The sequence below is a fragment of the Oncorhynchus clarkii genome, chromosome 1 (assembly GCF_045791955.1).
Source record: "Oncorhynchus clarkii lewisi isolate Uvic-CL-2024 chromosome 1, UVic_Ocla_1.0, whole genome shotgun sequence".
Lineage (NCBI taxonomy): Eukaryota > Metazoa > Chordata > Actinopteri > Salmoniformes > Salmonidae > Oncorhynchus > Oncorhynchus clarkii.
This window is the reverse complement of record NC_092147.1, coordinates 33,264,543-33,275,412: the sequence shown is the minus strand read 5'-3', so window position 1 is coordinate 33,275,412 and position 10,870 is coordinate 33,264,543. Positions and strand designations below refer to the sequence as shown.

At 44.7% G+C, this 10,870-nt stretch overlaps 1 protein-coding gene across 2 annotated transcripts; it reads left to right on the top strand.

Annotated features, from left to right (window-relative positions):
* Positions 1-2,209: 2,209 nt before the first annotated feature.
* LOC139406318 (MOB kinase activator 2) lies at positions 2,210-10,032 on the top strand. Of its 2 annotated transcripts, XM_071148823.1 has the most exons (6): positions 2,225-2,372; positions 2,473-2,603; positions 8,037-8,182; positions 8,481-8,577; positions 8,668-8,792; positions 9,073-9,880. In XM_071148823.1, the coding sequence occupies exons 2-6, from the start codon at positions 2,530-2,532 to the stop codon at positions 9,315-9,317; spliced, it is 687 nt and encodes a 228-aa protein (XP_071004924.1). In that variant the 5' UTR covers positions 2,225-2,372; positions 2,473-2,529; the 3' UTR covers positions 9,318-9,880. The 2 variants fall into 2 exon arrangements, with proteins under 2 accessions (XP_071004916.1, XP_071004924.1); XM_071148815.1 differs by having other exon boundaries at positions 2,210-2,603; positions 9,073-10,032.
* Positions 10,033-10,870: the final 838 nt, after the last annotated feature.

Sequence of the window (10,870 nt, the reverse complement as noted above, 5' to 3'; positions counted from 1 at the left end):
GGAGGGAGGGAGGGGGTGGAGTAGGGAGGGGGTGGAGTAGAGATGGAGGGGAGGGAGGAGATGGAGTAGAGATGGAGGGAGTGGAGTGAGGGGTTTCGAGTAGAGATGGATGGGGTGGAGTAGAGATGGGTGGATGGAGGGAGGGTTGGGAGGGGGTGGAGTAGAGATGGAGGAAAGGAGGGAGGGAGGGGGTGGAGTAGAGGGAGGAAAGGAGCGAGAGGGTGGAGTAGAGATGGAGGGAGGGAGGGAGGGAGGGGGTGGAGTAGAGATGGGTGGAGGGAGGGAGGGGGTGGAGTATGGAGGGGGTGGAGTAGAGATGGAGGGGAGGGAGGAGATGGAGTAGAGATGGAGGGAGGGGGTGAAGTAAAGATGGATGGAGAGAGGGAGCGAGGGGGTGGAGTAGAGATGGAGCGAGGGGGTGGAGTAGAGATGGGGGGAGGGAGGAGGTGGAGTAGAGATGGAGGGAGTGGAGTGAGGGGGTGGAGTAGAGATGGGGGGAGGGAGGAGCTGGAGTAGAGATGGAGGGAGTGGAGGGAGGGGGGTGGAATAGAGATGGATGGAGGGAGAGAGGGTTGGAATAGAGATGGAGTGGGTGGAGTAGAGGGAGGAAAGGAGGGAGGGGTGGAGTAGAGAGATGGAGGGAGGGTGTGGAGTAGAGAAGGAGGGAGGGGCTGGAGTAGAGATGGAGGTTGTGGAGGGAGGGGTTGGAGTAGAGATGGAGGGAGGGAGGGTTGGAATAGAGATGGAGTGGGTGGAGTAGAGAGGGAGGAAAGGAGGGAGGGGTGGAGTAGAGAGATGGAGGGAGGGTGTGGAGTAGAGAAGGAGGGAGGGGCTGGAGTAGAGATGGAGGGAGTGGAGTGAGTGTTGGAATAGAGGGAGGGAGGGGTGGAGTAGAGATGGAGGGCGTGGAGGGAGGGGTTGGAGTAGAGATGGAGGGAGGGTGTGGAGTAGAGAGGGAGTGAGGGGGTGGAGTAGAGAGGGAGTGAGGGGGTGGAGTAGAGAGGGAGGGAGGGGGTGGAGTAGAGAGGGAGGGAGGGTGTGGAGTAGAGAAGGAGGGAGGGGCTGGAGTAGAGATGGAGGGAGTGGAGGGAGGGGCTGGAGTAGAGATGGAGGGAGTGGAGTGAGGGTTGGAATAGAGGGAGGGAGGGGTGAAGTAGAGATGGAGGGATGGTGTGGAGTAGAGAGGGAGTGAGGGGGTGGAGTAGAGAGGGAGGGAGGGGGTGGAGTAGAGAGGGAGGGAGTGGAGTGAGGGATGGATGGGATGGAGTAGAGATGGGGGGGCGGTGTGGAGTAGAGAAGGAGGGAGGGGCTGGAGTAGAGATGGAGGGAGTGGAGTGAGGGGGTGGAGTAGAGATGTAGAGATGGAGGGAGTGGAGTGAGGGGTTGGAGTAGAGAGGGAGTGGAGGGAGGGGGTGGAGTAGAGATGGAGGGAGTGGGGTGAGGGGTGGGAGTAGAGAGGGAGTTGGAGTAGAGATTGAGGGAGAGAGGGTTGGACTAGAGATGGAGTGGGTGGAGTAGAGAGATGGAGGCAGGGTGTGGAGTAGAGAAGGAGGGAGGGGCTGGAGTAGAAATGGGAGGGAGTGGAGTGAGGGGTTGGAGTAGAGAGGGAGGGAGGGGTGGAGTAGACATGGAGGGAGGGGATGGAGTAGAGAGGGAGGGGGTGGTGGAGTAGAGGGGGAGTAGTATAGATGGAGGGAGGGAGGGGATGGAGTAGAGGTGGAGTAGAGATGGAGGGAGGGGGGGTGGAGTAGAGATGGAGGGAGGGGGGGTGGAGTAGAGATGGCGGGAGGGAGGGGGTGGAGTAGGAAGGGAGGGGGTGGAGTAGGGATGGGGGTGGGGTGGAGATGAAAGGGGTGGAGTAGAGATGGAGGGGGTGGATTAGAGATGGAGAGCGGGTGGAGTAGAGATTTTTTTATTTTTTTTATTTAATCCTTATTTAACTAGGCATGTCAGTTAAGAACAAATTATTATTTACAATGACGGCCTACCGGGGAACAGTGGGTTAACTGCCTTGTTCAGGGTGCAGAATGACAGATTTGTACCTTGCCAGCTCGGGGATTCGATCCAGCAACCTTTCGGTTTCTGGCCCAACGCTCTAACCACGAGGCTACCTAGTGCAGGGAGATGGAGGGAGGGGTGGAGTAGAGATGGAGGGGGAGGAGTAGAGAGCTCTTGGCTCAGTAAATATGTTTGTGGAGAAACCTGCCTGTCCACCTCACAGAGGAGGAGTCTAGGGGCGTGGGACACAGACAAAGAACAGACACACACTAACGGACACACACTAACACGAGGAGGGAGAAGAGGACTTTTCTGTACACAGTGGATTTTACACTTGTGGAATATAATTCATATTTGGAACTTTGCTGGAGGAGGTCTGTGTGTTAGTGTGTAGTATAGTGTGCCTACGTTAGTGTGTTTTGTATGAGTGACTGTGAGAGCATGTGTGAGTGTGTTATGTTGTGTGTGTAACAGCCCGGCCCCGGATGGAAAGGGTTGTCGCTGGCTACTCCGAGGTCTTAGCTCCCAGCCATGGGGGGCTGCCAGAGTCACCCCTCTGCTGCGGATACACAAATAGTACCCCAGCCCTCTGACGTCAACAAACTGTGAGTATCTCTCCACTTCCTCTCTCTCAATCTATCCATTCCCCCCCTTCCCTCTCATTGTTCTATGCTAGTTCAGATTAGACTGAGTTTGTGAGTAGGGCTGGCAGTAGGTTGAACAGTTAGTTAGAACTCAAAAGATCTGAACTGAGGTGGAGAGAGAAAATTGAGGATAGAGCGAGAGACGTAGGGACTGGGAAAAAGAGAGACGGCTGCTGGACATGGTAAACTGAGGAATGTTCTATTTATAAGGACGTGTGTGTGTGTGTGTGTGTGTGTGGGGCACATATTTGTCTGATAACATCAACGGGGATATAGATTCCTTTTCTGAGGCAAAAAACAGGAATGATGGGATTGTGGTTCAAAAAGTGTTTAAGAAGAGATGGTGTGTGCTTTAAAAAATGTCATGAATATATAGATTGCTTGTGTGGCTTTTTGAACAGAGACAGTTATGCTTGGTTTACTGTTTGCTTCGTCCACAGAGTGCAGTGAAACGTTAACACACACACACACACACACACACACACACACGAGTGAGAGAGCAGGCTCACAGTGGATTCTGTTTACCTATAAACACACCACCTACTTTGGATTCGTGTGTGTGTGTGTGTGTGTGTGTACAGGTGGTTGGTAGAGAGGGTAGTCTAAATAAAGGGGCAATTGGGTAGAGTAGAATAGGGAGGAAGTTGAGTTGACAGTTCCCTCAGCGTGGTAAAACCAGCCTGATCGCTGTGTTCACCGCTAATTCACTATATTGATTCCCAATGTGACCTTCCTTCTGTCTGCACCATCCCCAGATGCTGTTTAAAAGCCATTCTGAAGATTCCTACATACTTTGCCCTGACCTTACCCTTTAACCCTAACCTCCCTCTGTCATCATTCACTTGCTCACTGTCTCTCTCTTTCTCCTGTGGACAAAGGCCATGCTGTTTTGCCAATAGGACACACACACCAAGGCAACCCCAGCAGGGACTGAAACTCCTCATAGAGAACAGAATGTGTCTGTTATCAGTGTAACAAGGTCACACACACACACACACACACACATTCTCAAATACACACACAGATATCAAGGTTGAAAGTATTTTCGTTGCTTTCACTTCACTGACTGTGTGTTGATATAGTCAGTGGAAAACGTTGACAGTGTAGTGTAGTACAGTGGAAAACGTTGACAGTGTAGTGTAGTACAGTGGAAAATGTTGACAGTGTAGTGTAGTACAGTGGAAAACGTTGACAGTGTAGTGTAGTACAGTGGAAAATGTTGACAGTGTAGTGTAGTACAGTGGAAAACGTTGACAGTGTAGTGTAGTACAGTGGAAAACATTGACAGTGGAAAACATTGACAGTGTAGTACAGTAGAAAACATTGACAGTGTAGTACAGTGGAAAACATTGACAGTGGAAAACATTGACAGTGTAGTGTAGTACAGTGGAAAACTTGGACCTGCTTTGCATGAAGTCAAATCTCTCTGGCTCCAGTCCCTGGTTTAGACTCTCTAGGACAGAGACATTGACCAATATCACAATACATTTAATGTGTCTGTGGTTATAATGCATTATAACAAAGTATTACCCCTCTCACTTTATCATCTCCTCAGCCCGCCCCTCCTCATCTCTGATTTGTTAAGCTGAACAGATACTTCCGTAACGACCAGACACACAGCTCTTTAACCTCATTACACAGGCGCATAATTAAATCGCTTTAGCACCCATGAGCACCGGAGATAACCAAGCTAGCATATTTACACTGAACCAAAATATAAACGCAGCATGCACCTATTTCAAACATTTTACTGACTTACAGTTCATATGAGGAAACCAGTCAATTTACATGAATTGATTAGGCCCTAATATATGCATTTCACATGACTGGGAATACAGATCTGCATCTGTTGGTCACAGATACCTTTAAAAAAAAGGTATGGGTGTGGATCAGAAACCCAGTCAGTATCTGCCTCATGCAGCGCGACACATCTCCTTCGCATAGAGTTGATCAGGCTTGTGGAATGTTGGACTGGATATTGGCAGGAACTGGAACACACTGTCGTATACGTTGATCCAGAGCATCCTAAACATGCTCAATGGGCGACATGTCTGAACTGGGACATTTTCAGCTTCTAGGAATTGTGTACAGATCCTTGCGACATGAGGCAGTGTATTATCATGCTGAAACATGAGGTGATGGCGGCAGATGAATGGCACGACAATGGGCCTCGGGATCTCGTCACGGTATCTCTGTGCATTGAAATTGCTATCGATAAAATACAATTGTGTTCGTTGTCCGTAGCTTATGCCTGTCCATACCATAACACCCCCGCCACCATGGGGCACTGTTCACAATGTTGACATCAGCAGACCGCTCACCTACATAACGCCATGACGTCTGTCATCTGCCCGGTGCAGTTGAAACCGGGATTCATCCGTGAAAGAGCAGAGCACACTTCTCCAGCGTGCCAGTGGCCATCGAAGGTGAGCATTTAACCTAAGCTAGCAGTGTAATTAAAAGTATAATTTAAATCTTCAGTGAAAGTTAAGGAAGTTATTTAAAAACCTTCAAATAAACAATAATTTCCATTCTCTGAAGTCGGTTATGATGCCGAACTGCAATCAGCTCAAAAGCCTGGTGAGGACGACAAGCACGCAAATGAGATTCCCTGAGACGGTTTCTGACAGTTTGTGCAGAAATTCTTTGGTTGTGCAAACCAACAGATTCATCAGCTGTCTGGGTGACAGCTCTCAGATGATCCTGCAGGGGGGGAAGTCGGATGTGGAAGTCCTGGGCTGGCGTGGTTACACGTGGTCTGCAGTTGTGAGGCCGGTTGGCCAAATTCTCTAAAAGGACGTTGGAAATGGCTTTTGGTAGAGAAATTAACATTAAATTATCTACCAACAGTTCTGGTGGACATTCCTGCAGTCAGCATGCCAATTGCACCCTCCCTCAAAACTTGAGACATCAATGGGCATTGTGTTGTGAAAACACTGCACATTTTAGAGTGGCCTTGTATTGTCCCCAGCACAAGGTGCATCTGTTTAATCAGTTTCTTGATATGCCACACCTGTCAGGTGGATGGATTATTGTGGAAAAGGAGAAAAGCTCACTAACGGGTGTAAACAAATTTTTGCACAACATTTGAGAGAAATAAGGTTTTTGTGTGTATGGAACCTTTCTGGGATCTTTTATTTCAGCTCATGAAACATGGGACCAACACTTTACATGCGTTGATATTTTTGGTCACTGTCGGTCCTTGGAAGTTGTGACAGAGAACGTTTTTGGTTTCCCACTGGTCTGGTAACGAATCTTCCTGACCGATAAAACAATGTTTTTTTTAAAACTTTTTAAGAATGGAAGTGAAAATGTTGCTTGTTCTGGGAGTACATTTTTTTAGTTTGCAGGGAGGTTCTGAGATTGTTTTATGAACATTCTGAGAATGGAAATGATTGGTTATTTGAACATTTTTAAATGACTTTTAATAACACTGCTAGCTTAGGTTAACTGTTTTGAACACAGATAGGAGGACATTGAAATTAATTGGCTTAGGCATTTTATTGTGGCACGGTGTCAGTGAGATTCGCACTTATGATCTTCTATTCTCTATCCTTTGAACTAGTCCACTGTACCACCGGGATGGCGCTAGTGTGTTTATTTTAAATTTTTATATTTATTCAAAGCTTTCTTTATTCATTTTAGTCTATTCAAACAGACCCCATTTCAAAGTTTTGTTGACACTGAGAACGGAACGTATATATTTTTTAATAATGTTCTTAGAACATTCTTTGAACGTTACTAATGTTTTGTGGGTTTTATGTAACAATAACAAATAGAACTATGAGGAAACCTGTAGGAAACGTTATGCTGAAGTACTGAAATTCCCACAGAAGAAAGTTGTTTCTTAATGTTCTCTGAACTATTGGAGAACATTCCCCAATGTCAAACCAGTTGGAGAACGTTCCTTGAACGTTACCAAAATTGACAAATCTAACCATGTTTAAACTTTAAGGTTAAAGTAATGAAATAACCACAATTTTTTTTTTTTTTTGTCAAATTCCTTAAATGTGCTGAGAATGTTCCCAACCAAGTGACTATTCTGCACCATTCCCAGAAAGTTGTGGGAAGGCTGTATGCAAAATAACCATAGGATAACCATGCTCTCACCAAGCTCTAAGGAACATTGTACTACAACATGCATGAATATATACCGAATGTGTATTTCAGTATGTATATATTCACACTCGCTGACACACACTGGCTGAGATAGAATATGCCCAAAGTTCTGTATGATATATCTCACCTCAAAACCTCCAGTTTACAGTGTGGACTCCCTTGTCCTCCAGAGAGCAGCTGTACTCCTAAATCCTGCAGTTCATTGTTACTCAGATCCAGCTCTATCAGGTGTGAGAGATTTGACCTCAGAGCTGAAGCCAGAGAAGTAAAAGCCTTCCGCTGTGACTTTACAACTCTCAGCCTGCAATGGGAGAAAAACATTTCCATCTCAGCTCTAGATGAAGGATCTATTAATATTTTCTAACAAATTAGTTTTAATGGCATATTTGAGCGATGTCATTACTTCAGTGTCTTCGGTTTACAGTGTGGATTCCCCAGTTGAGCAGAGAACAGCTCCAGTCCTGCATCCTGCAGTTTAGTATCACTCAGGTCCAGCTCTCTCCTAGATTAGAGGAGTTTGAGCTGAGAACTGAAGCCAACACATCACAGCATTTCTCTGTGAGATTACACCCTTTCTGCCTGAATAAGGAACAAAGAAGTGACAGATGGGGTCAAAAATCTATTATTACCAATGAAATGGGAGTGTACAACCAATGAAATGGGAGTGTACAACCAATGAAATGGGAGTGTACAACCAATGAAATGGGAGTGTACAACCAATGAAATGGGAGTGTACAACCAATGAAATGGGAGTGTACAACCAAATATGAATCATATAAATCGTATAGCTTGGTCACTCCTAAATATTGTGGTTTTTTTCTGAAACAGTTAATTGTACTAACAAATGAGTTAATACATACTGTAAGGTAGTGTGTACACTTATTACTTTGAAATGATTAGCAGGGCACCAGTCTAGTTATTGGACCAACTGGTTTTCTAAGAAGACCTGACTTATGAGTTATTTTAGTAATAACTCTATAAGACTACAATTAGAATAATATAGTGGTAAATGTATTAACCTGAAGGTATGAATTAGTTGAGAGTCAATTGGAGTTATTTTCCAGAATAACAAGACAAACACAATTGGTTTTCAGAATGTTATGTGCTACCTGGGAAGAGACTGCAGCAACAGCTGTGTGTGTGAGCATATAGTAAACCATATAGTCCAGACTGCAAACGATGCAATCTGATGACTGCAGCTGGAGCAGTGAAACATGGACACTTAAATACTGACAGACACACTCACACTTTAACTGTGTGTGTTGTATTGTTTAGGGGAGATAATAACAATGAGCTGGTGTTGGAGGAGCGTCCCTATCTGCAGCAGCAGTATGTCTCTGAGAGGATCACACACACCGACATGACCGCCCTCACCGCCCTGCCACCCGGACTGGACCAGGCTGAGTGGCTCGCCAGCAACAGTCAGTATATATATATACGCACGCACGCACGCACGCACACACACATACATTGGGAATTCAGAAATGGGAGCCCTATTTGGGAGTGTTAGGGTTAGGGTTAAACCAGGGTTAAACATAAAGTGAGATAGGGTTATGCCAAGATTAGAGTTGTGGTTGAGGTTATGGTTGAACCGGGATGTAGACATGAAGATACGGTTACTTTAGGGTTATGCCAAAAGAGTTAGGGTTAATTTTGTATATCCCTAATCCCAATATTGCATTACTATAACCTAAACTGTTTCTCTCTCCCCCTCTCCAGCGGTAGCGTTCTTTAAGCATATTAACCTGTTCTCCAGTACCCTTTCTGAGTTATGTACTCCTACCACCTGTCCTACAGCCTGCGGACCAAATAACATGTAAGTCACACTCAAACACACACACACACATGTTAATATTCACACTCATGCAGACATACCCTTCTGCTCCCTCAATGTGTCTGTGTGTAGAGTGTATACATGGACAGACGATCAGGGGAAGAAGTTGAGGTGTTCCGCTCCTCTCTACTTTGACTATACCATGTCCTACATCCAAGACCTACTGACAGATGAAGACGTCTTCCCCACCAGAGCAGGTACGTACGCACGCACGCACGCACGCACGCACGCACGCACGCACACACAGTATAGTAAATGAACACAAGTGCTGCAGACATTCACTGCCCTACTGATCATCAACCAATGACTACAACATAACAAACCAACTGATCTATCAGTCAATAAAATACTCAACCCTTCTCCCCTTTCATTCCCACTCCCCCACTACCTTACACATCATCCTCTGCCTCCTCACTATTTCCCTTCCCTCTCTTATCCCCAACACCTCTCTACATCCTATCCATCTCATTTTACCAGGGTCAGTGTTCCCAGCAGGCTTTGTTTTCTTGGTCAAGAAGGTGTTTCTGCTGTTGTTCCGTGTTCTGGCTCATATCTACTGGAGTCACTACAGAGAGGCCCTGGTTCTGGGACTACACCCCCACCTCAACACGTTGTTCATACACCTCACACACTTCAGCCTTCAACACGACCTGCTGGAAGCAGAACACACACAACCTCTACAGGACCTGATCATTGCTCTGGGACAGTACAGCCTCACCTGACACACACACACAAATGTAACTTCACAGATGTACACGCACGCACGCATGTACACATACACACACAGCTTCAATGAATTTAGAGAGACAGACTCAGCGACTCTGTTGTATAAACTGTGAGATAACCTTTTAATGCAGTGGGCTAAATCAGGGTGACTTGGTAGTCTTAAGAAAATGTACTTTGAAACAAAAGTATACAACTCACACATGGGCTTAAAAAAAAGAAGACACCTGTACCATGTCAGATATAGAGTTGAAATGTATTACATTTTGAATTTACATCCCAATAGACTTTATATACTGTACATCACAGAAGACTGAAATATAACGAAACTGTTTGACATAGATTTTCTGCATTTTTTAAAATCCTGTTTATTAATAATAAAAAAATATGAATAACATTCTACCAACGAGGCCACTAGGTTGTTTGACTGCAGGAAAGGGTTATGTAAGAAGAGGATGTGTATTGCTCTTTATGCTTTTGCATGTGATATGTATAATAGATAATATATGTTATGAAGATGATGTTCTTGTATGTTATTAAACTGAGGTCAAATGAATTTCAACGGTCATGTATACTGTAGGTCAACTATTATGCTCTCCTTCAAATCAAATTTTAGTCACTTGCACCGAATACAACAGTTGTAGACCTTACAGTGAAATGCTTACTTATGAACCCCTAACTAACAATGCAGTTTAAAAAAATATTTAAAAAAAATGGATAAGAATAAGAAATAAAATGAACAAGTAATTAAAGAGCAGCAGTAAAATAACAATAGCGAGACTTAATACAGGAAACCCTACACACAAGTTATGTTCCAGGTTAATACAGTAGGTACAGTCACAGAAAGCACAGTTTCCCTTAAATGTTGCTGAGAATGTCTTCTTTCAGATGCTCTTTTCCTTGGGTGAATAGCCCCAACCTTTCAATAGAGCCAAATGTTTGATGCATGTCAAAGTCATAAATCCGTCAGATCGTCCGTGATCCAACGTTTTAAGTCAACATTTGTCAAAACTCAGTTTTAGCTGAAATTCAGATCAGTGTTGCTCAGCCTCTGAACATCATAGGGAAATCATTCTCATATCTATGTGGTCGGCGTGGTTGCACCATTCCTGTGCAGCTTGTTTCTAGGACACTCCAGTCAAAAGTTATATATACTAAGGTCAAGGTCAAATTATGGGGGTCAAATTGACCCAGAACATCATGGATGTCACTTTTCTTGTACCATGTAGTGATTTATTTTATTTATTTTTATTATGTGTTTTACAGAAAGTTCAAGAGTCAAATTGCAGGTCAATTTGACTCCAGATCAGTGTTGTTCAGCGTCTGAGTATCATAGGGATATCATTCCTGTGCAGAAAGCAGCTTATTTCTAGGACACACCATTCAAAAGATATATAGACTAAGGTCAAATTGAGGGTCAAATTGAACCAGAACATCACTTTTCTTGTACCGTGTAGTGATTTATATTATTATGTGTTTTACAAGTTTGAGACCAGTTTAAAAGTTATATGAACATACACGTCTTTAAAAGTTACATGAACATACACGTCTT